Below are 27,929 nucleotides of genomic sequence, written 5' to 3' on the forward strand. Positions count from 1 at the left end.
CTTTTTATAAAACACAAAAGAATGCCTATATTGTGCACCTGAAACAGACCCCCTTCATATACACACAAAAAGAAAAAGCAATCAGTGATGATTGCATATACAGAGTAACATCAAATTTCTATTTGAAAAAGCTGTTTTCTGTGATCCATTGAACTCTTGATTTAGTAAGATAACAATTATCTTACTACAGTAATATTAAAGTATATAAAAGGGAACATTACAGTCCAGCTAAAAATTATGCTATGTAAAATGTTAATGTTATTGTTTATTATGAATAAACTATTTTATTATTATTATTTAAACTTTATTGATTAATTGGTTTTGGGGCCATACCCAGTGGTGCTGAGGGGTTACTTCTGGCTCTCCACTCAGAAATCACTCCTGGCAGCTGGGGACCATTTGGGATGCTCGGAACTGAAGCTGGTCCCTCCCCAGTTGGCTGCATGCAAAGCAAACACCCTACTGTTGTGCTATCTCTCTGGCCCCTATTTTATTATTTTTTGTTTTTAGATGACACCAGCTGTTTTCAGGGCAGGCTCAAAGATCATATGTGGTGAAAGAGATCACTCTTGTGCTAGTTGTGAGCCTTCCCTGCTGTACCATCTCTCTGGCATTAAATATACTTTTAAAAAACATATTTATAGCTTGAGGTATGAAACTGTCATAGAAAAATTATTATATTTTTGCATGTTCAATATAACACTATCAATTTATTCTCAGTTCATTACAAAGGGTAGGGGTGTTAAAATATGTAATCAGAGGAGTAAATTATCTATTTCCCCTTTAATTTTTAAAAATACTAAAAAAGAAGCAACAAAAGCAACTGGAATATATTGGTACTGAATATATTGCTCCAGGTTTCCTATAAGATGACAATAAAGGGAATTATGTTATAATGTCAAATAAAAGGGAAAACATTTTCTCCAGGCAGAAAGAGTTCTTACTGAAATTTAATCTATAAAAAATTATAATTTACATAATTCTACAATTTAAAGGTGTTTTTTTTTTAAATTAAAAACATTTTTTTTTTTTTTTTGGTTTTGGGTCAGATTTAGTGGTACTCAGGGGCTATTACTGGTTCTGTGCTTAGAATGATTTCTTAGGAATGATTCCTGATGCTGCTCAGGTCACTGGGATTTGAACTGAATGCAGGCACATGCAGGGCAAATGCCTTTCTTCTATCTATAATAAAAGCTCTGTGGCCCCAGAGTTCAGAGTTTTATAAAAAACATTTCACTTACTTCTTTTGGAAACTCCTCCGAATTTTCAAATGTACAATGTTTATGATTTGCCATAAAATAAGAAAGTGACATTCCATCAAAATTGATATGAACAGATAATTTCCCCCAGGGATTTTCAGGCAATTCCTGTTTAAGCAAAATATATGTGGAAATAAAATTTTATAGCCAGAAAGCATGAAATTAAGACTTATAACATTTATAGTTTGATTTGATTATTTCAATACACATTTCCTTCTGAAATTTTGGCAAACTTTAATGCAAGTATGATTATACTACTGGGTTTATGTAAAATATACTTTCCTTAAGGTATAATGCTTTTTTATTTACAAGAAAATAATTTACTACATATAATTGCTGTCTGTCATTTAAAATAATACTAATAATCTACAATGAAGAGAATTTTAAAAGATGGCAGGAATCAGAAGAAATAAAATCTCTAAAAGGAATGGTAACAGCTTTAAAACTTCTAATAATTATTAGAAACCGAACATGTACATAGCTAACTGGTCATTTCTCAAGATTTTTACTCAGTCTTACCCTTAGTTCAAACTGTTTTTCTACTTATTATAACTGCTTTCCTTGTCACAAACTTTGCTACTATCCAGTCTTTCATCAGTGCAGCAGATAGAAACACTAGAACAAAAGTTAGCTCAAGTCACCTATTTGCTGAAGCCCTCAGCCCCCTGGACAGGTGACAAGCTTGGAAGTTTCCTAGACATCATCAGTTCTACTCTGTCTTACCCTTCTACTCCTCTGAGAAGATTCTTTGCTATTCCTTTGGCACTCCAGGCACCTTCTTTGCCTATTCTGGTCTGCTATCTTATTCTAAACTCTTCCCTCAAGTCTCATTTGTGCAGTTATAGCTTCCTGAAAACCTATCTTTAATATGAAACCTCCTTCTCTTAAACACTTCCCTATTGCCCTTTAAAATCTTTCTGCTAGGGACTGGAGTGACAGCATAGTGGGTAGGGCATGGCCATCCAGGTTTCATCCTGTATCCCACATGGTCCCCCCAAGCACTGCCAGGATGACCCCTGAGTGCAGATCCAGGATAACCCCTGAGCACTGTCGGGTGTGCCCCCCAATTTTCTTCTACTCTTTACTATATATATTTTATTGTAAATTATTTTATTGTTATTTATAAAAGTTATTTGTACTTGCGTTTTAGATATAATGTTTCAGCACCAATCCCACCACCAATGCCAATCTCCCTTCAACAGTAGTCCCAGAGTCCATTCCATATCTTCCCCACTCCAGCCTGCCATAGTTTCTGATATATCTTATCATTGTTTCTCACCACAAAAATGAAGTTTCACAATGTGAATTATTCATAGTGAATAATTCAGTTAATGGCTGCCCCTCCAGGCAAGACTAAGCCCAGCACATAAAAGCATCCTTGTGTTTGTTTATACATTTATTTGTATAAATGGTCAGTGGAACAAATCTGGGAAGATTGTGGAGAATGCAAATTCATGATTTATAGAAATTGGGGCAGATTTTGTTACATGCACTATAAATTGTCATGTTAAACTAAACAGATAAAAGAAAAATACCTTAATAAATGGAAAAAATTCAGTCTCTACCTTACTTGTGTGACTTTTTCCCTCAGAGAGACACTGAGAAGGGTTCTTGATATTAAAATAACTAACAGTAAAATTACTCTACTTTAATCATCTATACTGATTTACTTATAGTAGTGGAACAGGTATAGAGCTATCTTGACAATTACTAAATAAATTGATAAAAAAAACTTCATTTTAAAGTAAGTGCTGCTAATAATAAATTCTAAATTTCTGACATTAGTGATGATAAAAAAATTCTCGAGTTTGTTCAAAGTTAGATTTATTTAAAACAAGAATAGGAACTAAAGTGGTAACTCCTTCAATGTAAATGAGTAAGTCACATAAGAACATTTATTATCCCTTCTTCACACCTATATTCATTGAAGCACTATTTAAAATAGCCAGACTCTGGAAACAACCAAGATGCCCTTCAACAGACGAGTGCCTAAAGAAACTGTGGTACATATACACAATGGAATATTATGCAGCCGTCAGGAGAGATGAAGTCATGAAATTTTCCTATACATGGATGTACGTGGAATCTATTATGCTGAGTGAAATAAGTCAGAGGGAGAGAGATAGACGTAGAATAGTCTCACTCATCTATGGGATTTAAGAAAAATGAAAGACATTTTTGCAATAATTCTCAGAGACAAAAGAGATGAGGGCTGGAAGGTGCAGCTCATGACATGAAGCTCACTACAAAGAATGATGAGTGCAGTTAGAGAAATAACTACATTGAGAACTATCCTAACAGTGTGAATAAATGAGGGAAGTAGAAAGCCTGTCTCAAGTACAGGTGTGGGTGGGGTGGAGAGGAGGGAGATTTGGGACGTTGGTGGTGGAATGCTGCACTGGTGTAGGGGGGTGTTCTTTACATGACTGAAATCATACAACTACGTTAATCATATTTGTAATCACAGTGTTTAAATAAAGATAATAAAAAACTGCCAATAAAAAGAGCATTTATCATAAAAATATACCTCAAATCATGTTACCTGTAAATACTTTATTGCAGATAATTTAAATAGACTAAATGTTCTTTAAGTATAAATTACCATGATATGAATTTCCACTTCTCTCTTTGAAAGCAGTTCCTGTAGAAGTTCTACGGCATCTGGCTGCCACACATTCCCAACCTATTTAGGAATAATAAACTCAAATTACAATACTTAAAAAAAGTAAGGGCAGGGAACAAATAAATATGCAGAGTAGGGCTGGAACAATAATACAGGAGGTTGTGAGTTTACCTTAAATGCAGTTGACCTGGGTTTGATCCTTAGCATCCTATATGGTTCCCCCAAACAGTGCCAAGAGTAATTCCTGAATGAAGAGCCAGAAGTAACCTGAGCACTGTTGGGTATGGCCCAAAAATCTGATCCCCAAACACCATCAGTGTGACTTTAGTAGCTCCCATAATTAGTGATCCCAATCATCAAAGAGTTAAGTTCTAAATGTCAGGCCAATTAACCAAGGGAATATCCCAAGAGAGCCCTTAAACACCTAAGTAACCCAAGGAAAGTAACCCAAGAGAAACTGCACAAAAGTCCTGAACAGACAATTATCCAAAGAAAACAAACTGTTGGCCCAGACACACATGAAAATGCTCAACAAGAGCACTGGGAAATGTAAATTAAATCATAATGAAAAAACTGTGAATAGCTTATATAAAAATACTGGGAAAAATGTTGGTTATGATGTGGAGAAAGAAACTTTGGTATACTATTAGTGGAATGCAAATTAGTACAGTCTTTATGGAAAATTGTCTTTAAGATTCCTTAAAAATAATTACAGAAGGGCCCGGAGAGATAGCACAGCGGTGTTTGCCTTGCAAGCAGCCGATCCAGGACCAAAGGTGGTTGGTTCGAATCCCGGTGTCCCATATGGTCCCCCGTGCCTGCCAGGAGCTATTTCTGAGCAGACAGCCAGGAGTAACCCCTGAGCAACACCGGGTATGGCCCAAAAACAAAACAAAAAAAAACAAAAATTGACTTATATTGATTTATTTTCTGATAATTACATTTGTCATTACTTTAAGTTTTGTTGGAGTAATATGAAATGAGCATTATATGCCTATAAAAGGGGCAAGTCAGGGGGTAGGAGGAAACCTGGGGCCATTGGTGAACAAAAGGGGACCTGGTGGTGGTATTGGTGTTGGAACATTGTATGGAACAATATGGAACATTGTTGGAACAATGCACTTTGAAAAGAGCATGGTTGCTCCACTTTGTGCCGTGGTTGCACATTTCTTGTAGCTAATTAGTCCACCAAAGCACATAAAAAATCATGGGGCCGGTGAGGTGGCGCTAGAGGTAAGGTGTCTGCCTTGCAAGCGCTAGCCAAGGAAGGACCGCGGTTCGATCCCCCAGCGTCCCATATGGTCCCCCCAAGCCAGGGCCAATTTCTGAGCGCTTAGCCAGGAGTAACCCCTGAGCATCAAATGGGTGTGGCCTCAAAAACCAAAAAAAAAAAAATTATGATAGAAAGGCCACAATGGAAAAACATCACAGAGCCCCAGCATGCTTAGTGAATGAAGATGGGAGCTCTGAACAGCTACCTATAGATCTTCTCAGATAAAGATACTAGAGAGGAAATATTAAAGATGTTCAAGGAACTCAAAAAAACCATGGAATAGTTAGCCAATAAGACTCAGGAGGAGGATATGAGAATAGAAATAAGAAAATCTCAAACATAAGTGACAGAATTGAAAAATGTGGCAGGCAAAATGAAAGACTCACTAGAAGCTTCACCAGCAGAGCAACATTTGCTGAAAACAGAATCAGTGAGCTGAAAGATGAGCTGTATAACACATCCATACTAGCAGAAGTTGGAAAAGTATCTTAAAATAAACAGAAGATAGATATAAAATCCTCAAAACAAACCCACTCAAGACAATAAAACTTTGGAATAAATTCAACAGAAATAACATAAGACTCACTGGGGTTCCAGAGAGCCAGTAAGAAAATCCCTATGAAGAAAGAACAGTGAAAGACATCATGGTTGAGAAGTTCCCAGAGTTGAAGAGTGAATGCACCTATGTCCTGGATTCTTGAAGAGTACCAGCTAAAAGAGACCTAAATATAAGCAACCCATCATAGTCTCAATCACGAAAAACATAGGCAGAGATAGAATGCTGAAAGCAACAAGAACAAAAAAGGGAAAGAATACAAAGAACCAAACATAATATTTACAGCAGATTTATCACAAGCAACCATACAGGCTGAAGGTAGTGGTGAAATATAGTGAAAAAAAAATCAATAAAATGGGACCCGGAGAGATAGCATAGCAGCGTTTGCCTTGCAAACAGCCAATCCAGGACCAAAGGTGGTTGGTTCGAATCCCGGTGTCCCATATGGTCCCCCGTGCCTGCCAGGAGCTATTTCTGAGCAGACAGCCGGGAATAACCCCTGAGCACCGCCGGGTGTGGCCCAAAAACCAAAAAAAAAAAAAAAAAAAAATCAATAAAATGAACACCTCACCAAGTCAGACTTTCAAGTTTGAAGGATGAATACATAGCTTCATATAAGTTTGTCAACAACATCTCAGAAAGTTTACAGACTCAAAACATTAATTTAAGGTTCAAATTGGGTAATTTTTAGAGAAATTAAAAACTTTATGTCTTATTTATTTATTTTTTTTTGGTTTTTGGGCCACATCCGTTGACGCTCAGGGGTTACTCCTGGCTATGCGCTCAGAAGTTGCTCCTGGCTTGGGGGACCATATGGGACGCCGGGGGATCGAACCGTGGTCCGTCCACGGCTAGCGCAGGCAAGGCAGGCACCTTACCTCTAGCGCCACCGCCCGGCCCCTTTATGTCTTATTATCTATAATATGGATGTCTTTTCATAGTTTACTTTTAAGAAGTATATTTTTCTTTTCTTTTGTCACTAATCCAGCACTGTAATTTTTTTAGTTTCTTTTTTTAATTAAATAATTTCTTTACCACAGAGACTGGCACACATCACAAAGAACAAGAACAATGCTGGTGGGGATGTAGGGAGAAAGGAATTCTCATTTACTGCTGGTGGGAATGCCATCTAGTCCAGCCCTTATGGAAAACAATATGGAGATCCCTCAAAAAACTGAAAATTGAGCTCCCATATGATTCAGCTATACCATTCCTAGGGATATATCCTAGGAACATAAAAATGCAATACAGTAATACATTCCTCACACCTATATTCATTGCAGCACTATTTACAATAGCCAGATTCTGGAAACTACCAAGATACCCTTCAACAGATGAATGGCTAAAGAAACTGTGGTACATATACACAATGAAATATTATGCAGCAGTCAGGAGAGATGAAGTCATGAAATTTTCCTATACACGATGAACACAGAAACTATTATGCAGAGTGAAATAAGTCAGAGGGAGAGAGAGACAGAATAGTCTCACTTATCTATGTTTTTTTTTTTTGTTGTTGTTGTTTTGTTTTTTGGGCCACACCCAGCGGTACTCAGGGGTTACTCCTGGCTGTCTGCACAGAAATAGCTCCTGGCAGGCACGGGGGACCCTATGGGACACCGGGATTCGAACCAACCACCTTTGGTCCTGGATCGGCTGCTTGCAAGGCAAACGCCGCTGTGCTATCTCTCTGGGCCCCTCACTTATCTATGGGTTTTAAGAAAAATAAAAGACATTATTGTAATAATACATAGAGACAACAGAGATATGAGGACCATGAGGACTGGCTCACAATGTGAAGCTCACCTCAAAGGTGGTGAGTGCAGTTAGAGAAATAATACACTAATAACTACCATGACAAGGTTAATGAGTGAGTGAGAGAAGTAGAATGCCTGTCTTAAATAAAGGCAGAGGGTGTGGGAAGAGGGAGATGGGGGGCACTGGTGGTGAGAATGAGGGGTGTTCTTTTTGTGATTGAAACCCAACTATAGTCATGTTTGTAATCATGATGTTTAAGATATTATTAAAATAATTTATTTAAGCATTATGGTTACAAACATGTTCGTAATTGTGCTTCAGTCATAAAACATACACTCCCCCCCCTTCACCAGTGCAACTTTTCTGACACCAAGGTTCCTCATTTACCTCCTCCCACACTCCCTGCCTGTCTTTGAGACAGGAATTCCCCCAATTCCTGCCTGTTTTTGAGACAGGAATTGTATTTCTCTATCATTATCATGGTAGTTGTTAGTGTGGTTATTTTTCTAGCCACACTTATCAGTCTTTGTGGTAAGCTTCTAAAATGTGTTTTTTTTTCTTTTTTTTTTAATTTTTTATTTTTAATTATGAGAACAATGATGCAAAGAGGACAAGGTAAAGTTACAGTGGAAGGACAATCGCCCATAAACAGAGTTCTCAGAAGTAATCCCCTTGATGACGCCTAAATATTGAACTTACAGTCAAAGAACATTAAGAAAAATAAGGCAGACAGGCCCTCTGGGCTGACCACTTAGTCCAGGGGACCGAGATCCCCCCACACCAGGCGGGTCTTCAGGGCCACGCCTGGTTAATCAGGCTCTGGGGGGAAGGGGGTGAGAAATTCCTCCCTATGCATCCAAAAACTACAGAATGTTCATTTTGTATTCTGCCCTATCCCAGAACCCTACAAAGCTCTTTTTTACTCCTTAACTCTCTCACCCAAACATCACTAACCCACATTACTCTTTTTAACTTTAGTATTGCACAATCCTAATCACAGACCTAAGCCGTGCATTGTGTGTAAAAACCCTGAACTGTATCAAAAGACATAAAATGGACACGTATGTCTTTAGAATATTTTGTTTTTCCCTGACAACTATAAGTCTTACTAAATATTCTCTTATACAATGACAATTCTAACCACTTTTTATCTTCTCTTTATGAGCTATTCAACAAGGAATTTTGGTGAAAGAGTCCCCCAATTTAATGCTTATGATTGAACCATATCATGGGAATCAGTTGGACTTATTCTTATGGCCCCCATATGCGCCAATAACACCACATGGCATTGCTCTTTTGCATAGGCACATTAAAATGGGAAAATACTATACATACAAATAAGATCCTATCTAATAGAGATTGGAACACACAAATCTTGTAGTGCAAAGGGACCTTACACCCTGAACACTGACATAACGACCTGGCACAGACCTCAGAAAAAAGGGCATTTTCCATTCACCCCTGAATCAGGGAAGCCATCCACGAAACATCCAGGCTTGTCTATAACATCACCTGGAAGTAATCCTCTACCACGGAAGACCCTACACTGCTCAGACATTGACCTGCTCAAAAGAGACTTCCCTTAACACTGAGAAGACTTAATAACAACAACGACCTGCTTACAGGACAGGGCTCCCTGCATTGCCCTTTGATTGTGAGGTGAAAGGAGAGGACGCTCCACATCCTGACTTCAATGTAGGATATGCAGATTCCAGGATCTTTAATACGGAAACATGATACCAATAAAGAGACTGTGTGAAAAATAAAAGTGTGTTGGGACTACAGACAATGTCTTGGATTGGATGATCTAGCTTGTTTGGAGCCTAGAGTTGGTTTTGTGCCAGGAAACTTCAGGGGCTGGGTCTCTTTGTATTTAGGCCAAGGTTATTCATTTCCATGTCCCTCATATTTTGGTGGGCCTATGCAAACAACAATTGCCACTCTAACACCATTTTTACTGTGCTCCTTTGACTCTAATCCTTAAAAAGAACCCACTTAAAATTTGAGGTTAACTTAAACTAATATGCATGTACATGGAAATGTAGAAAAATACTATGCCTGTAATGTTTAAGGAGTTATGTAAGTTTTATGGCTTTAGATTGCCTTGTGTGCTGTTAAGAAATATTATAATGTATTACAATCTGGGGACTTGAGGGACTAAGTAATTGTACATGGATTCTGTCTTATTTATCTTAATGTTCTTTGGCTGAAATTTCAAAGTTAAGATATCAGCAAGGGGACTTCTGAGAATTATGTTATGGGTGATTGTCCTTCCACTGTAACTTTACCTTGTCCTCTTTCTTTGCATCTTTGTTCTCATAATGAAAAATAAAAAATTAAAAAAAAAACAATAAAAAAATCAGGTCTGAACACAGAGGAGAACACTTACATTAGCAGCCGGAGGGCCAAAGGAGGGGATATGGGACACATGCTGGGAACAGGGGTAGAGGGAGGACAACATTGGTGGTGGAAATACCTGATTCAATGTCATTATGTACCTAAAATATTACTGTAGATTTGTAATCCACTGTGGTCAAAATAAAAATTAATAATAAAAAAGATAAATAAGGCAGAACCCATGTACAATTACTTTGTCCACAAGTCCCCAGATTGTAGTACATTATAACATTTTTTAGCAGTACACAAAGCAATCTAAAGCCATGAAATTTATGTGACTCCTTAAACATTGAAGGCATAGTATTTTTTTTCTTAAAAGGGCTATCTTATTAAACTTACTTTAGATATTTTATTGTTATAATTCTTTTGGATTTTGGGCCACACCTAGCATTACTTAGGGCTTACTCCTAGTTCTATGTTTAGGGACTATTCCAGGGGAGTCAAGGGACCATATGGGGGTGGGTGCGGATTGAACCAGAGTTGGCCATGTACAAGGTAAATGTGCTATTGGTTGTGCTATCCTTCCATCGCAGATATTTTATTATTTTTGTTGAAACTAAAAAGAATTTCATTTTACATTTTAATTTCTAAAAGTGGTTTATAAAACTTTAAAAAGAATTATCCCACAAATTACTGTTACTCACAGGTACAGTTTTATGGAGCTGACAAGGAATACAAAACTGGGGTGTATCAGGATATAGCAAAATAGGGTACAGATGACACTGTGGAATCTTCTCAGTGAATCCATGGTCTAAATATTGTACCTGAAACAGTAAAAGAAGATATATAATTAAGATTTACTTCTGATGATTAACATCATTAAAATGGCAATACTCCCTGAAGCATTGTACAGATTTAATGCAATTTCTCTAAGAATACCCATGACATTCTTCAAAGAAGTAGATCAAACACTCCTGAAATTCATATGGAACAATAAACATCCACGAATAGCTAAACAACCCTTAGGGAAAAAAAGATGGAGGTATCACTTTCCCCAACATTAAATTGTACTACAAAGCACTAGCCATTAAAATAGTATGCTATGGAATAAAGACAGAGATAGCACAGTGGCGTTTGCCTTGCAAGCAGCCGATCCAGGACCAAAGGTGGTTGGTTCGAATCCCGGTGTCCCATATGGTCCCCTGTGCCTGCCAGGAGCTATTTCTGAGCAGAAAGCCAGAATTAACCTCTGAGCACCGCCGGGTGTGGCCCAAAAACCAAAAAAAAAAAAAAAGACAGACCCCCACATCAATGGAATAGACTTGTATTCAGAGAATGTTCCCCAGACATACAATCAAATAATCTTTGATAAAGGAGCAAGACATGCAAAAGGGAACAAGGAAAGCCTCTTCAACAAATAGTGTTGGGACAACTGGTCAGGCACATGTAAAAAAGCTAACTCGAACCTCCATCTAACACCATGCACAAAGGTCAAATCGAGATGGATTAAAGACCTTGATATCAGACCCGGAACCATAAGGTGTTGGAGGCTGTTAGAGCTAGAGAGCAAAATGGAGTCTCTGATGCCTGAGAAACCAAAGGCCTGTGTACCTGACAGGCTGCTACTGTGGCATTTACCCCCTGGACCTAAAAGAAATGTTAACCAAACAAGTCACAAGATGCTCCAGTAAACTGCCTGAGTTGCTAAGATAAGATCACATCCTGTTAAGCTACCATTGTGAAAGAATGTCTGTGCGATATAAGTCTATGCGATATAAGTAAGGGTATGTTGTAAAACTGGAAAGTCTTTCCTCCACAACCCCCCTACCTTTCTATACCATGGAAAAGTACTGAAAGCTTCTTCCTTATGCTGTAGAACTATATAAGCTTGTCTTGCCTTAATAAATTCAGCTCTTGGGCCCGGAGAGATAGCACAGCGGCGTTTGCCTTGCAAGCAGCCGATCCAGGACCAAAGGTGGTTGGTTCGAATCCCGGTGTCCCATATGGTCCCCCGTGCCTGCCAGGAGCTATTTCTGAGCAGACAGCCAGGAGTGGCCCCTGAGCACCGCCGGGTGTGGCCCAAAAAACCAAAAATAAATAAATAAATAAATTCAGCTCTTGATCAGCCAGCTTGACTTGAGCTCATTTCTTTCTCAGCCTCTTTCCTCCTTTTTAGGTCGGATCCCGCTCGTGACCCACGAATTACTTCGTGATCCTCAGTCCACCCTGCGGGCAGGGTCTTAGGGGGTCGCAATAAGATATATAGAACAACATGTAGGCAAAACACTCTATGACATTGAGACTAAAGGTATCTTCGAGGAGGAAATAGCACTGTCCAAACAAGTGGAAGCAGAGATAAACAGACGGGACTATATTAAGCTGTAAGAAGCTTCTGCACCTCGAAGGAAATAGTGATGAGGAAACAAAGGCCCTCTCCCCACAGAATGGGCGAAACTACTCACCCAATACCCATCAGATAAGGGGCTAATATCTAAGATATACAAGGTACTGACAGAACAAGAAAAAATATCCAACCCCATCAAAAAATGGGTAGAAGAAATGAACAGACACTTCCTCAAAGAAGAAATACAAATGGTCAAAAGGCACATGAAAAAATGCTCGACATCACTAATCATCAGGGAGATGCAAATCAAAACAACGATGAGATACCATCTCACGCCACAGAGATAGGCACACATCACAAAGAACAAGAACAATCAGTGCTGGTGGGGATGTGGAGAGAAAGGAACTCTCATACACCGCTGATGGGAATGTCATTTTGTTCAGCCTTTATGAAAAGCAATATGAAAATTCCTCAAAAAACCTGGAAATTGGGGAGACAGCACGGCATGGCTGTCATGGCCAAGTACCTGGCTCAGATCATTGTGATGGGGGTGCAGGTGGTGGGCAGGGCCTTTGCCCGTGCTCTGCGTCAAGAGTTTGCAGCCATGGGGCCGGGTAGGTGGCGCTGGAGGTAAGGTGTCTGCCTTGCAAGCGCTGGCCAAGGAAGGACCGCGGTTCGATCCCCCGGCATCCCATATGGTCCCCCCAAGCCAGGGCCAATTTCTGAGCACATAGCCAGGAGTAACCCCTGAGCGTCAAACGGGTGTGGCCCAAAAACAAAAAAAAACAAAAAAAAAAAAAAGAGTTTGCAGCCAGCCGAGCAGCTGCAGATGCCCGGGGCCGTGCTGGTCAGCAGTCTGAGGTGGCATCCGATCTCTCTGGCCTCAGCCTGCAGGAGGCCCAGCAGATCCTGAATGTGTCCCAGCTGAGCGCTGAGGAGGTGCAGAAGAACTATGAGTACCTATTCAAGGTCAATGACAAGTCTCTGGGTGGCTCCTTCTACCTGCAGTCCAAGGTGGTCCGAGCCAAGGAGCGCCTGGATGAGGAGCTCCGGATCCAGGCACAGGACCAAGGGAAAGAGCCTAAGACGTGACTTGGCCCTGCACCCCTGCTCCCACACCCCCACCCTCACCCCTAATTTATAGCGTGGTAATAAATGCCTTTTCTGCAAAAAACAAAACAAAAACAAAAAAAAAACCCTGGAAATTGAACTCCCATAGGATCCAGCTATACCACTCCTAGGGATATACCCTAGGAATACAAAAAACACAACACAAAAATGCCTTCTGCACACCTCTTTTCATTGCAGTGCTATTTACAATAACCAGAATCTGGAAACAATCCAGATACCCAACAACAGAGCGCTGTTTACAATAACCAGAATCTGGAAACAATCCAGTTACCCGACAACAGATAAGTGGCTAAAGAAACTGTGGTACATCTACAACAATGGAATACTATGCAGCCGTAAGAAGAGATAAAGTCATGAGATTTTCCTATACATGGACGGGCATGGAAACTGTTATGCTTAGTAAAATAAGTCAGAAGGAGAGAGCTAGACACAGAATAGTTTCTCTCATCTATGGGTTTTAAGAAAAATAAAAAACATTATTGTAATAATTCACAGAGACAATAGAGATGAAGGCTGGTAGGTCCAGCCCACGATATGAAGCTTGCCACAAAGAGTGGTGAAGTCAGTTGGAGAAATGACTACACCAACAACTACAATGACAATGGTAGTGAGAGAAATAGAATGCCTGTTGAATGCAGGCAAGGGATGAGGAGGAGGAAGATGGAGGGCATTGGTGGTGGGAGTGTTGCACTGGTGAAAGGGGGGTTTATATAACTGAAACCCAACTACAAACATGTTTGTAATTATGGTTCTTAAATAAAGATATGTATTAAAAATTTACTACTAAAACCTGAGGTAACAGAAAGGACTTCTTGGCAGTAAAAGAAAAAGTAATTCCAGAAGGATATATGAAACTAAAAATGAAACTAAATATGAGTCTAAAAATTCTTCAGAGAAAAGCAATACTGGGGCTAGAAAGAGGGCTAGACAGAGAGAGCAGCCCTTGAAGGACAGCCTCTTTTTTTGTTTTTGTTTTTGTTTTTGTGTCACACCAGCAGTGCTCAGGGGTTACTCCTGGCTCTATGCTCAGAAATCACTCCTGGCAAGCTCGGGGGACCATATGGGATGCCGGGATTCAAACTACTGTCTTCTGCATGCAAGGCAAATGCCCTACCTCCATGTTATCTCTCCGGCCCCAGAAGGCCAGCCTTCTAAACCTTCTAACTCATTTCTTTTGGCACCTTGACACTGACTTCTGGCCCAGTTGTCTCAGAATGACAAAGAAAGAGGTTCCATGGCCCACTGAACCCTGTTGGAAACCCCCCCCCCACACACACACACCTTTCCCAACTCCAAAGGAATAACTGTACTCACTCATTCCACCATATATCAAATCTCACTGTCAAAACATTTATCTTTTATTTTTTTTATTTTCTCCATAGCTCACGCCCAGGCCTGTTCTGGGGCTCTGGACTCATTGTCTGCCAGTGCTTGGCCTCCCTGGTGGCTATGTGGAACCCCATAACCTCAGAAGGAGAGGAGGGGAAGGGAAAGGAGGGGAAGAGAGGAGAGGGGAAGAAAGATATCTCTGAGCAGGGAAGGAGAGAATCAAAGTCTTTAATTTTTAAAAAAATTTTATTGGGGACCACACCTGGTTACACTGAGGGGTTACTCCTGGCTATGCGCTCAGAAATCGCTCCTGGCCTAGGTCAGCCGCATGCAAAGCAAATGCCCTCCCACTGCGCTACCACTCTGCCTATCCTTTTTTAAACTTTAGAATTTTTTTTTGGGTCATATCCTCTGTGTTCAGGGCTTACTCCTGGCTCTGTGCTCAGGGATAATTCCTGATGGTGCTTGGGGGATCATATGTAGGGCTGAGAATTGAACTCAGGTCCTTTACTTGTACTGGAATTAAAGTCTCCAACATATAAAATCCTCAGTGATTTGCAGCTTCAAAGTCAAGTAAATTTGAGGAACTTTGTAAACAATACTTCCTTTGTGGGAGAATCACACAGTCTTTTTTTTTTTCTTCTTTTAAATAATATCTTTATTAAGCACCATGGTTATAAACATGTTTGTAATTGGGTTTCAGTCATAAAAAGAACAATCCCCATCACCAGTGTCCCCCATTTCCCTCCTTTCACACCCCTGCCTCCTGTATTCGAAACAGGCATTCTACTTTTCTCACTTACTAACACTGTCATGATAGTGGTTAGTGTAGTTATTTCTCTAACTGCACTCAGGACTCTTTGCAGTAAGCTTCAACGTTCCTCAAACGTTTTTGACATTTCTCCTTTGGAGAAACAGTTATTCCTTTGGAGTTGGAAAAGGTGTGTGTGTGTGTGGGGGGGGGGTTTCCAACAATGTTCAGCGGGCCATGGAACCTCTTTCTTTATCATTCTCAGACAACTGGGCCAGAAGTCATGTCAAGGTGCCAAAAAGAAGTGGGTTAGAAGGCTGGCCTTCTGGGGCTGGAGAGATAACATGGAGGTAGGGTGTTTGCCTTGTATGCAGAAGGACAGTGGTTTGACTTATTTGAAGTCTTCAAGAAGACTTTATTTTGCTTTTGGGCCACACCTGGTGACTCTCAGGGGTTACTCCTGGCTATGCACTCAGAAACTGCTCTTGGTTCAGGACACTGGGGATTGAACCCAGTCCATCCTGGATCAGCTGCATGCAAGGCAAACACCCTACTGCTGTGCTATTGCTCCAGCCCCAAGAAATTTTTTTAATAAAAAAGCAGTTTTGGTTACACACAGAAATTGAGATGAAGGTACAGAGATTTTCTGTATATTCTTATATCATCCCCACTACTGATAACCTGCACCAGAGAGGTAATTCAGTTTTCATCATCAAAACTATATGCATAGTGTTGGAGGACAGGGTCTTAAGTGTTTTTCTTAGATGTACTCTATTCTGGTTTGGTTCCCAGCCCCACATATGGCACTGCCAGAAAGATCTACATATCACATGTATAGATACCCAAGTATCTGTGCTTAGCCTATTCAACTTTCTCATGAAATTCCTGGCCAAAAAAATCTTTTTATGGGTTGATATCCAAGATCTATAAAGCTCTCTCTAAACTCATCACAAAAATATAACAGTCAACACATGTGCTCCCTGGGCCCATGAACACAGTCAATGCATACACATGTGGCCCACACATCTCCTCTTGAGATGGCTACTTTATTACTTTCATGCTGAGTTGTTTACCGAGGCTCTCTCCATCTTTGGAGAAGCAGGCACTCTCTCTCTCTCTCTCCTCCTTTGGAGAAGCAGGCACTCACTCTCTCATGAGCATGTTACTCTTCCCTTCCTATTCTCTTTCCTCAATACTTTGAGGGGGCATCAGTGATTGGCAGGGAGAGCATTTGCTTTGCATGCCATATGTTCCCTAGCATCCCATATGGTCCCCTGAGCCTGCCAGCAGTAATTCCTGTGCACAGAGCCAGGAGTAACGCCTGAGCAGTGCCATATGTGGCCCAAGAATACCCCTCAAGAAAAAAAATTAATAAATAAAATCTGTTTTGATTTCACTGCTCCTCTCCTCCTAAAATTCTTTTCTGTGAGGGAATGCAATGACCCTGAAAGCTCAGGCAAGATAATCAACTAAGAATACTGGCATCATAATTAAAAAAAAAGAAAGAACAAAAAAAGAAATTGGTGACTTCAGATGAGACTATGAAGGGATGTTGCAGTGAAGAACTTGAGGAAGGAGATCATTGTGAAAATCTTCCATAGAGGTATGCTCCCTTTGGAAAATTAAGGCAATGAGAGTGAGGACAATAATAAGCTCTGTGAATGTGTGGCCTTCACGAGACCTTGTTTGTCTTGTACCATCAACCACAATAGGAGGTACACAGTGGTGTAAGAAATTTAAGATTTGGGGGCTTTATGTAATAAAATCAACCCCCATGCTGTAACTCTTAATCTGTTCTGAATTTAACAGAGGGAAGTAGCTAGAGATAAAATGAGGATGAAATGAGATGTAAATGAGGATAGCATAGCCTCAGGTATAAGTCTAACTAAAGACAGCCCAAAAAATCTTGATCAGAAAAGACCAGCAAGTTAATGAGGCAGAAGCAGGTCCTCAAAATCCATAGCCCTTTGCTACACTCAGCAAGCAGCCATGTTAGTATACACTGCCAGAACCCCAGGGACTCTTGGGATGCAGCACAGAGGTCGCTGATGGAGATATCTAACCAAATGGCTCTCTAATAGCTTTTAGGGGCCAGGATAGGAGGTGGCATGCCCTCATGCAACATTTAGTTTCCTATAAATGGTATGGGGTTGTAAAAGCAGAAGGGTTTAGAGCCCCCTATGTAAATCAGGGATTAAATCCCCTCAGGAGAATGTTAAAAGGACTTTGAGAAAAATAAAAGCCAGGGAATTGTTCTGTTTTAGGTGTTCTCCATTTCATAGGTTGCTGATGGTACTCAGAAAAGTATGGAAAATTCTACTTCAGTTTCCAAAGATTTCCCTTGGAGTTGTTTACTATGTGGAAGAGCTTACACTTAGATAGGCTTAACAGAAGTGTCTTACCTGCCTTTGTAATATAATGTGGCCCAAATATAAAGATGGCCAGTAAATGGCAGCTTACATTAACATACCATCTTACAACTGGACCTTTTTTTGCTAAAAGTAAAGAAAAAGCAATGCAATTTCTTGTGTATTATGCCAAGATTTAGGAAATGGAGAGGACTGCCATACTTTTAAGTGAATGTCTCAGGAAAAAAACCAGATCCTAACTTTGACAACCATACTGAGCAAAACGTTTCCTGGCACCATAAAGAAAGATCTGGAGGTTCGATAATGAACATGTCTGGAACCTGTAGTTGGCCTCATGACAGTATGCTTTAAGGGCAGAGACATCCTGTATCTCTTAGGCCAAGGGAATTTCCTTTCTAATTTCCCCAATACTTACTGTGCCTATGCAAAAACTCCAAAAATAAATACCAAACATGCCACATCAGCCTCCGTTTTTTTCTTCTTTTAAATATATATATATATATATATATATATATATATATATATATATATATATAGTTTGTTTGTTTGTTTGTTTTTTGGGCCACACCAAGCAGCGCTCAGGGGTTACTCCTGACTCTGTTCTCAGAAATCGATCCTGGCAGGCACGGGGACCATACAGAATGCTGGGATTCGAACCGTTGGTCCTGGGTTGGCTGCTTGCAAGGCAAATGCCTTACTGCTGTGCTATCTCTCTGGCCCATAAATTTATATTTATAGATTCTAGACAGGGGCTCCCACCCGCTTTTTTTGTTTGTTTGTTTTTGGGCCACACCCAGAGACACTCAGGGGCTACTCCTGGCTTCCTAGCTTGGGGGAACATATAGGACGTCGGGGATTGAACCGTGGTCTCTCCTAGGTCACTCATGTGTGCAAGGCAAACACCCTACTGCTGCACCACCACTCTGGCTCCTCGCTTTTGTTTTTTTTTAATAGAACCATAAAACATAAATCATCTTGTTCTGATTCATATTTCTATGGCTTCCTACAAATTGAGAAATAAAAAAGTGGATGGTACTAAGGGTAAAGTAGTCTCATGAGCACTGAGTGAAAATAAAAAATGATCAGACCTCAATACCCAATCCAAGTCAACGACAAGAGAATCAAGAGACCCAAACTACAGCAAGCTATACACAAAAGAGACCTGTTACACTAGCAGTCCAGGGAGCTAAGGGTGAAGTTATGGGATGCATGCTGGGAATAGTTGCGGAGGAAGGTCAACACTGGTGGTGGGAATTGCCCTAATTCACTGTCACTATGTACCTTGAATATAACTGTGAAACACTTGTACTTCACATTGGTCTTCTCAATAAAAATTATTTAAAAAAACACATTACCAGATCCTGTAGATGATATTCTAATGTTAAATCTCCCGCAGACAATCTCACTGGAGGATTTCCTTCCGCCTTCAGGAATGGCAGAGCCTGCTAAAATTTCAGAGTTCCAACTGACCCAAACTACTCTGTTCCTTGCCAAAATCACTCATAGCCTCCCAGTTTGGCAGCCCCGGAGCAGCCTACTTTCCTCCCAAATAACAGCGCAGTCAAATGTGGTAATACAAAATCCTACTTCCGTTCCATAAGCAGCTCAGAAGTAATGCTATCTATCTACGAAAGGATAGCACATTTGTGCTGTGAGACACACAGGAGCTTGCTCCCATCAGCAGAGGCAGGCCCCATTCCTGAAGAAGCTAGTTCATTAAGTACAGGAGCGGAGACTGTTGCCTTCCCAAACTGGCCCAAATGTTTCCTCGAAGTACCCCCTAACAGATAGGCAAGCATAGTGAAGGTTCATGTATCCTTCTAGAAGAGTGATCTTCACCAAGGCAAACAGCAGCTAGGGAGATTTTTGGGAAGATTCTTTAAAATTTACAGAGAAATTCCCAGCCTTTATTTTCATCTCTGAGTTCACCTGGGGTGATACCCAACAGTTGCACTCTGGAAGAAAAAGCACAGATAGCTGCATCATAAATTGCTTGGGTCAGCTGTCAGGAACTCATCAACATAGACCTATGGGCTTAGTTTAAAAGAAGTGTCTTAGCCGACTTGGCAAAGGCCTATGCAGATGAGTTCCTGACAACTGATCCGAGCAATTACCCTGGGTTTTACTGTAGTTCCCTTAACAGACCCAGAATGGAATTATCAAAGCAGTGGAGGTAGGAAAATGAGGTCACATGATTAATTGCTTAATAAAGGGATGAAGAAGTGTCTCAGTAAGTCTGCTAATTATGACAAATTGAAGGAAGCTATTCAGGAAAAGAATGAATCCTTAACCCATTCAGAAAGAAAAATAGAAACAATGAGAAAGTATACAAATACAGGTCCCTAGTCTGAGAGAGGGAAAGCCTTAATAACCTCTTATTTTATAAATTAGAATGCATCAGTCATAATCTTCAGAAGTTTGCCATAAGCTCCTTGTCTACTAAGAACATGTTGGTTATTTACCTAAACTAGAAAGCCTGAAAAAGGTAATCTCACTGTCTTAGGTTTACAATGACCTCATGCTTTAACTTGCCTGCTGGGTACCAGAAGAGCTCTTTATCTGTTCCCCTAAGAAACAGACTGAGAGCAGAGAGGAAGGGCCAGGATCAGTGGGTAGTCTGAATAGGCCAACAGGGATCTTTTTTTTTTTTTTTACTAATATTTTTTATTTAAACACCTTGGTTACAAACATGATTGTGGTTGGGTTACAGCCATATAATAAGAGGATACCCCCCATCACCCGTGCAACATTCCCACTACCAATGTCCCAACCCTCCTCCCCCCCCTCGCCGTACTGTAGACAGGCTTTCTATTTCCCTCATACAAACTCACTGTTAGGATAGTTCACAATGTAGTTATTTCTCTAACTAAACTCATCACTCTTTGTGGTGAGCTTCATGAGGTGAGCTGGAACTTCCAGCCCTCCTCTTTTCTCTCTGAAAATACTTATTGCAAGAATGTCATTTTTTCTTAAAACCCATAGATGAGTGAGATCATTCTGTGTCTCTCTCTCTGACTCATTTCACTCAGCATAATAGATTCCATATACATCCATGTATAGGAAAATTTCATGACTTCATTTCTCCTGATGGCTGCATAATATTCCATTGTGTATATGTACCACAGTTTCTTTTTTTTTTTATTTAAACACCTTGATTACATACATGATTGTGTTTGGGTTTCAGTCATGTAAAGAACACCACCCATCACCAGTGCAACATTCCCATCACCAATGTCCCAAGTCTCCCTCCTCCCCACCCGACCCCCGCCTGTACTCTAAACAGGCTCTCCATTTCCCTCATACATTCTCATTATTAGGACAGTTCAAAATGTAGTTATTTCTCTAACTAAACTCATAACTCTTTGTGGTGAGCTTCCTGTGGTGAGCTGGAACTTCCAGCTCTTTTCTCTTTTGTGTCTGAAAATTATTATTGCAAGAATGTCTTTCATTTTTCTTAAAACCCATAGATGAGACCATTCTGCGTTTTTTTTCTCTCTCTCTCTGACTTATTTCACTCAGCATAATAGATTCCATGTACATCCATGTATAGGACAATTTCATGACTTCATCTCTCCTGACAGCTGCATAATATTCCATTGTGTATATGTACCACAGTTTCTTTACCCATTCATCTGTTGAAGGGCATCTTGGTTGTTTCCAGAGTCTTGCTATGGTAAATAGTGCTGCAATAAATATAGGTGTAAGGAAGGGGTTTTTGTATTGTATTTTTGTGTTCCTAGGGTATATTCCTAGGAGTGGTATAGCTGGATCATATGGGAGCTCGATTTCCAGTTTTTGGAGGAATCTCCATATCGCTTTCCATAAAGGTTGAACTAGACGGCATTCCCACCAGCAGTGGATAAGAGTTCCTTTCTCTCCACATCCCCGCCAACACTGTTTATTCTCATTCTTTGTGATGTGTGCCATTCTCTGTGGTGTGAGGTGGTATCTCATCATTGTTTTGATTTGCATCTCCCTGATGATTAGTGATGTACCACAGCTTCTTTAGTCATTAATCTGTTGAAGGGCATCTTGGTTGTTTCCAGAGTCTGACTATGGTAAATAGTGCGGCAATAAATATAGGTGTAAGGAAGGGATTTTTGTATTGTATTTTTGTGTTCCTATGGTATATTCCTAGGAGTGGTATAGCTGGATCGTATGGGAGCTCGATTTCCAGTTTTTGGAGGAATCTCCATATCGCTTTCCATAAAGGTTGGGCTAGACAGCATTCCCACCAGCAGTGGATAAGAGTTTCTTTCTCGTTCAAAGTTAAGATATCAGCAAGGGGACTTCTTCGGAGAATTCTGTTTATGGGTGATCATCCTTCCACTGTAACTTTACCTTGTCCTCTTTCTTTGCATCTTTGTTCTCATAATTAAAAAAAAAAAAAAGAGAGTTCCATTCTCTCCGCATCCCCACCAACACTGCTTGTTCTCATTCTTTGTGATGTGTGCCAATCTCTGTGGTGTGAGGTGGTACCTCATAGCTGTTTTGATTTGCATCTCCCTAATGATTAATGATGTGGAGCATTTTTTCATGTGCCTTTTGGCCATTTGTATTTCTTCTTTATCAAAGTGTCTGTCCATTTCTACTCCCCATTTTTTGATGGGATTAGAGATGTTTTTTTCTTGTAAAGTTCTGTCAGTGCCTTGTATATTTTGGAGATTAGCCCCTTATCTGATGGGTATTGGGCGAATAGTTTCTCCCACTCAGTGGGTGGCTCTTGTATCCTGGGCACTATTTCCTTGAGGTGCAGAAATTTATCAGCTTAATATATTCCCATCTGTTAATCTCCGCTTTCACTTGTTTGGAGAGTGCAGTTTCCTCCTTGAAGATGCCTTTAGTCTCAATGTTCCTGGAGTGTTTTGCCTACGTGTTGTTCTATATACCTTATGGCAGGGGTGGTGAACAAATTCGACACAAAGAGCCAAAATTTTAAACTGTGATTCAGAGAGCCACACCACACAGTGACCTGCCAAAACAGACACTCACACAAAAGCATATAATTTTAACAATAATATATTAAACACATATTGCATTTTGCCATTTTGAGTGAGGGTGAAAATCCTGCAGTGATGGTGAGGGTGTGCTGCGTCCTCTACACTAAGAACTAACGGCAAGATGTGACCCAACATGTGACACATGGGTCCCCTCACTCACTGGCCTGCTCAGTTGTTTCCGAGGGATGGGAGATGGGACCACGCAGCCTGGGGGCGGGACTACGCGCTCGGAGATCTCTCCTTAGAGGTCCCTCCTCAGAAGCAGAATAACAAAATCCAAACTTGGCAAAGAGCCACAATATACAAAATAATGATAAGAGGCAAAGAGCCACATTCATTTTGGCTGGGAGCCTCATGGGGCTCTAGAGCCGCATGTTTGCCACCCCTGCCTTATGGTATCAGGTCTGATATAGAGGTCTTTAATCCATTTGGATTTTACCTTCGTAGATGATGTTAACTGGGGGTCTAAGTTCACTTTTTTGCAAGTGGCTAGCCAATTGTGCCAACACCAGTTGTTGAAGAGGTTTTCTTTGCTCCATTTAGGATTTCTTGCTCCTTTATCAAAGATTAGGTGATTGTATGTCTGGGGAACATTCTCTGAGTACTCAAGCCTATTCCACTGATCTGAGGGTCTGTCTTTATTCCAGTACCATGCTGTTTTGATAACTATTGCTTTGTAATACAATTTAAAGTTGGGGAAAGTAATGCCTCCCATATTCTTTTTCCCAGTGATTGCTTTAGCTCAGTGGTCCTCAAACTATGTCCCGCGGGCCACATATTGTATTTGTATCTGTTTTGTTTCTTCATTGCAAAATAAGATATATGCAGTGTGCATAAGAATTTGCTCATAAGTTTTGTTTTTACTATAGTCCCATCTTGCTGAGAGTTTTGATCAAGAATGGGTGTTGGACCTTATCAAATGCTTTCTCTGCATCTATTGATATGATCATGTGATTTTTATTTTTCTTGTTGTTGATGTTGTGTATTATGTTGATAGATTTACAGATGTTGAACCATCCTTGCATTCCTGGGATGAAACCAATTGATCATAATAATTGATCATGATGAGGCATTGAATCCTATTTGCCAGGATTTTGTTGAAGATTTTTGCATCTGTGTTCATCAGGGATATTGGTCTGTAATTTTCTTTTTTGGTAGCATCTCCAACAGGGCTTTTTTTGTCCTGGAGACATCCTGCTTTTCTTGACCAACCTTAGCTGCCCTCCTGCCATTCTTAGAGAGTCAGGGAAACAGCACATCAATAGATCTGGCATGCATGTGTATGATATGGGTGGTGGTTAGTTCATCTGTGTAGAATGCTGAAATGTTAGAACCAGGTTGAAATGAGAAGTAGAAATCCTTAGACTTGGGCAATGTGCATCATTACTAGAAGCCACAATGATACACAACCCAGGCATCAAAAAAAGTTAGGTGCTTTTAAAGCTATTTGGACCTTGTACCACAGTTTCTTTAGCTATTTGTCTGTTGAAGGGCATCTTCGTTGTTTCCAGAGCCTGGTTATTGTGAATAGTGCTGCAATAAATATAGGTGTGAGGAAGGGGTTTTTGTATTGTATTCTTGTGTTCCTAGGGTATATCCCTAGGAGTGGAATAGCTGGGTCGAATGGGAGCTCAATTTCCAGATTTTGAAGGAACCTCCATATCGCTTTCCATAGAGGCTGTACTAGATGGCATTCCCACCAGCAGTGGATAAGAGTTCCTTTCTCTCCACATCCCTGCCAGCACTGATTGTTCTCATTTGTGATGTGCGCCAATCTCTGTGGTGTGAGGTGGTATCTCATCATTGTTTTGATTTGCATCTCTCTGATGATTAGTGACGAGGAGCATTTTTTTATGTGTCTTTTGGCCATTCGTATTTCTTTTTTATAAAAGTGTCTGTTCATTTCTTCTCCCCATTTTTTGATGAGATTAGATGTTTTTTTTTTTTTTGTAAAGTTCTGTCAGTGCCCTGTATATTTTGGATATTAGCCCCTTATCTGAAGGATGTTGGGTGAATAGTTTCTCCCACTCAGTGGGTGACTCTTGTATCCTGGGCACTATTTCTTTTGAGGTGCAGAAGCTTCTCAGTTTAATGTAGTCCCATCTGTTAATCTCTGCTTCCACTTGTTTGGAAAGTGCAGTTTCCTCCTTGAAGATACCTTTAGTCTCAATGTCATGGAGTGTTTTACCGACATGTTGTTCTATATACCTTATGGTATCTGGTCTGATATCGAGGTCTTTAATCCATTTGGATTTTACCTTCATACATGATGTTAACTGGGGGTCTATGTTCGCTTTTTTGCAAGTGGCTAACCAGTTCTGCCAGCACCACTTGTTGAAGAGATTTTCCCTGCTCCACTTAGGATTTCTTGCTCCTTTGTCAAAAATTAGGTAATTGTATGCCTGGGGAATGTTCTCTGAGAATTCAAGCCTATTCCACTGATCTGAGGGTCTGTCTTTATTCCAATACCATGCTGTTTTAATAACTATTGCTTTGTAATACAGTTTAAAGTTGGGGAGAGTAATGACTCCCATTTTCATTTTCCCTAGGAGTGCTTTAGCTATTCGAGGATGTTTATTGTTCCAGATGAACTTCATAAGTGTTTGATTCACTTCTTTGAAGAATGTCATGAGTATTTTTAAGGGGATCGCATTAAATCTGTATAATGCTTTGGGGAGTATTGCCATTTTAATGATGTTAATCCTGCCAAGCCATGAGCAGGGTATGTGTTTCCATTTCCGTGTGTCCTCTCTTATTTCTTGGAGCAGGGCTTTATAGTTTTCATTGTATAGGTCCTTCACGTCTTTGGTCAAGTTGACTCCAAGATATTTGAGTTTGTGTGTCACTATTGTGAATGGGATTGCCTTCCTGACTTCCATCTCTTCCCTATTATTATTGGTGTATAAAAAGGCCATTGATTTCTGTAGGTTGATTTTGTACCTGCCACCTTGCTATATGAATCTATTGTTTCTAGAAGCTTTTTGATAGAGTCTTTAGGGTTTTCTAAGTAGAGTATCATGTCATCTGCAAACAATGAGAGCTTGACTTCTTCCTTTCCTATCTGGATTCCCTTGATATCTTTTTCTTTCCTGATCGCTATAGCAAGAACTTCCAGTAGTATGTTGAAGAGGAGTGGTGAGAGAGGACAGCCTTGTCTTGTACCCGAATTTAGAGGAAAGGCTTTTAGTTTTTCTCCATTGAGGATAATATTTGCCATTGGCTTGTGGTAGATGGCTTCAACTAGACTGAGAAAGGTTCCTTCCATTCCCATCTTGCTGAGAGTTTTGATCAAGAATGGGTGTTGGACCTTATCAAATGCTTTCTCTGCATCTAATGATATGATCATGTGATTTTTATTTTTCTTGTTGTTGATGTTGTGTATGATGTTAATAAATTTACGGATGTTAAACCATCCTTGCATTCCTGGGATGAAGCCTACTTGGTCGTAGTGTATGATCTTCTTGATGATGCATTGGATCCTATTTGCCAGGATTTTGTTGAAGATCTTTGCATCAACATTCATCAGGGATATTGGTCTGTAATTTCCTTTTTTGGCAGCATCTCTGTCTGGTTTTGGTATCAAGGTGATGCTGGCTTCATAAAAGCTGTTTGGGAGTGTTCCCTTTTTTTCAATTTCATGGAAGAGTCTGGCTAGGATTGGTAGTAGCTCCTCTTGAAAGATTTGAAAAAATTCATTAGGAAAACCATCTGGGCCTGGGCTTTTCTTTTTGGGTAGATGTTTGATTACAGTTTCAATTTCCTCAGTAGTGATGGGGGTGTTTAGATATGCTACATTCCCTTACTTAAATGTGGAAGGTTATAAGTGTCCAAGAATTTTTCCATTTCTTCTAGGTTCTCATGTTTTGTAGCATAAAGTTTCTCAAAGTAGTCTCTGATTATCCTTTGGATCTCTGCAATTTCTGTTGTGATCTCCCCCTTTTCATTTCTAATACGGGTTATCAGATTTCTCTTTCTCTCTTTCTTTGTGAGTTTTGCCAATGGTCTATCAATCTTGTTTATTTTTTCAAAAAAACAGCTTCTGCTTTCGTTGATCTTTCGGATTGCTTTTTGGTTTTCCACTTCATTGAGTTCTGCTTTCAGCTTTGTTATTTCCTTCTGTCTCCCTATTTTTGGTTCCTTTTGTTGGTCATTTTCTAATTTTTTAAGCTGCGCCATTAAGTTATTCAGGTATGCTCCTTCTTCCTTCCTGATGTGTGCTTGTAGAGCTATAAATTTTCCTCTCAGGACCGCTTTTGCTGTGTCCCATAGATTCTGGCAGTTTGTGTCTTCATTCTCATTTGTTTCCAGGAAAGTTTTGATTTCCTTTTTTTTTTTTCTTTTCTTTTCTTTTCTTTTTTTTTTTTTTTTTTTTTGGTTTTTGGGCCACACCCGGCAGTGCTCAGGGGTTACTCCTGGCTGTCTGCACAGAAATAGCTCCTGGCAGGCACAGGGGACCACATGGGACACCGGGATTCGAACCAACCACCTTTGGTCCTGGATCAGCTGCTTGCAAGGCAAATGCCGCTGTGCTATCTCTCCGGGCCCTTAATTTCCTTTTTGATTTCATCTCGAACTCACTGGTTGTTCAGTAGCAGGGTGTTTAATTTCCAATTGTTAAAGTTTTTCTTCTGTGTGGCTTTGTAGTTCACATCTAATTTCAGAGCCTTGTGGTCAGCAAAGGTAGCCTGCAAGATTTCTATCCTCTTGATTTTATGGAGGTATGTTTTATGTGTCAGCATGTAGTCTATTCGGGAGAATGACCCATGTACATTGGAAAAGAATGTGTATCCAGGTTTTTTTGGGATGGAGTGTCCTGTATATATCTACTAGTCCTCTTTCTTCCATAACTCTTTTCAGTTATGTTTTTGTTGGGTTTCAGTCTGGTTCACCTATCAAGTGTTGATAGGGCTGTGTTGAAGTCTCCCACAATGATTGTGTTATTATTGATTTCTTCTTTCAGATTTGTCAGTAATTGTATTAGATAATTTGCTGGTCTCTCATTGGGTGCATATATGTTTAATAGTCTGATTTCTTCCTGTTGCACATATCCCTTGATTAGTACATAGCGTCCATCTTTGTCCCTTACCACTTTTCTGAGTATAAAGTTGGTGTCATCTGATATTAATATGGCCACCCCAGCATTTTTCAGGGTGTTGTTTGCTTGGATAATTTTCTTCCAACCTTTGATTTTGAGTCTAT

The 27,929-nt window shown here is 40.1% G+C and overlaps 2 protein-coding genes across 2 annotated transcripts in view; one reads left to right on the top strand and one right to left on the bottom strand.

Annotated features, from left to right (window-relative positions):
* Positions 1 to 27,929, bottom strand: part of RNF17 (ring finger protein 17) — a 180,713-nt gene that overhangs the window by 18,592 nt on the left and 134,192 nt on the right. Inside the window, exons 27-29 of the mRNA XM_049781640.1 lie at positions 10,511 to 10,630; positions 3,862 to 3,942; positions 1,242 to 1,367 (exon numbers count right to left, since the gene is read on the bottom strand). Coding sequence (XP_049637597.1) covers positions 1,242 to 1,367; positions 3,862 to 3,942; positions 10,511 to 10,630 — 327 coding nt within the window. The remainder of the gene's footprint in view (positions 1 to 1,241; positions 1,368 to 3,861; positions 3,943 to 10,510; positions 10,631 to 27,929) is intronic.
* LOC126020974 (mitochondrial import inner membrane translocase subunit TIM16-like) lies at positions 12,648 to 13,277 on the top strand. The gene is made up of 2 exons (XM_049782601.1): positions 12,648 to 12,764; positions 12,974 to 13,277. The coding sequence occupies exons 1-2, from the start codon at positions 12,656 to 12,658 to the stop codon at positions 13,240 to 13,242; spliced, it is 378 nt and encodes a 125-aa protein (XP_049638558.1). The 5' UTR covers positions 12,648 to 12,655; the 3' UTR covers positions 13,243 to 13,277.

The sequence above is a fragment of the Suncus etruscus genome, chromosome 10, assembly GCF_024139225.1.
Source record: "Suncus etruscus isolate mSunEtr1 chromosome 10, mSunEtr1.pri.cur, whole genome shotgun sequence".
NCBI lineage: Eukaryota > Metazoa > Chordata > Mammalia > Eulipotyphla > Soricidae > Suncus > Suncus etruscus.